Source organism: Lepidothrix coronata, unplaced genomic scaffold (genome assembly GCF_001604755.1).
Source record: "Lepidothrix coronata isolate B3197 unplaced genomic scaffold, Lepidothrix_coronata-1.0 Scaffold174, whole genome shotgun sequence".
Taxonomy (NCBI): Eukaryota; Metazoa; Chordata; class Aves; order Passeriformes; family Pipridae; genus Lepidothrix; species Lepidothrix coronata.
The window spans coordinates 1,211,262-1,212,426 of record NW_016690354.1 but is presented as its reverse complement, the minus strand read 5'-3'; the positions used below and the strand labels follow the sequence as shown (position 1 = coordinate 1,212,426).

General features: G+C 42.1%; 1 protein-coding gene across 1 annotated transcript in view; it reads left to right on the top strand.

Annotated features, from left to right (window-relative positions):
• LOC108504726 (C->U-editing enzyme APOBEC-1-like) overlaps positions 1 to 278 on the top strand; it is a 6,860-nt gene extending 6,582 nt beyond the window's left edge. The window contains exon 4 of the mRNA XM_017830073.1: positions 205 to 278. Within this exon, the coding sequence (XP_017685562.1) occupies positions 205 to 231 (27 nt within the window). The 3' untranslated portion in view covers positions 232 to 278. The remainder of the gene's footprint in view (positions 1 to 204) is intronic.
• Positions 279 to 1,165: the final 887 nt, after the last annotated feature.

Below are 1,165 nucleotides of genomic sequence, written 5' to 3'. Positions count from 1 at the left end.
ACATGGCACAGTAAATTGTGAGGTGCTACCCTGTTGCCTGGAAAACTATATCCCAAAGGAAACTATCTAAAATACTGAAGGAAGATCTGGGTGATTGATTTCATGGACTAGATACTGTATTTTCAAATTCTATATTATGTTGAAGAGACAACTTAAGCTTTTGGCATCTGATTTTTAATGTTCAAGTTTCTTTCTTCCTACTAGGGTCTTCCTCCACTGCTGCCATACTGAATACTAATAAGCATCACCACCATGCTTTCAAGCTTGTTTTGTGCATCGATAACAGATCAGAAAAGCCACTGCCCAGCAATCATTTCTGCTGCAGCCTTGATGAGTTTCATCCTGCCACCAGAGAAGGCTCTTATCACTGTCTGGAGATTGTTAAGTATTGGACAGAGCAGAAGGAGCACATGAGAAGCCATCAGGAAGTTCAGATGACGCAGCCAGGCATCCAGGGCACAGTTCTCTGGGTCTTTATAAGACTTCCTGAAAGTCCAGTGGGGATGGAGACCATGCTCCGTATGCTGATTCTGCAGTCAGATTCTGCGAGAACCCTCTTGAGATGCCAGCAAGCAACATTTTTCATGAATACGTGTTTGTATGGTTCTGCAAATACTTCAGGCTATTACAGTATTTATGCAATTCTGTAATAATATCTCACTTTAAGTTTTTATTCTCCCTACATTTATGACTGTAAAACCAATAGAATAAAAGGAAAAAATATCAACCCTATGGAAACTTTGCTTTTCTTGTTCAGTTCCTGGATACACATCCCTCCCTTGTAATTTCACACTCTGGAGACCTAGCTGTTCATTGCAAACTGGGATAACAAGGTAAAAAATCTCTGCTTTTCCAGCTGGAAACACTGAGTGGAATCGTGAAGTAGGAGATATTGAAAGCTCTGAGCTATCTGTACAAGCAGAAGGCAAAAAGAAGATACAGGTGTGCTGGGTCTTGCAGCACTTTTCAATTTGCACTGTAGTAATGTAGAACATCTGAATGAATCATGTTGGGAGCTCCATGTTTCATAATTCCCAATCCCTCCAAGCAGGAGGCCCATTGTGTGATCCCACTGGGGAATGTGCTGGTGCTGGGATTTGCAACATGCAGGCACAAACAACGATTTGAAGAGTAAGGCAGGGCCTGGAGGGAACCATGCCTATCT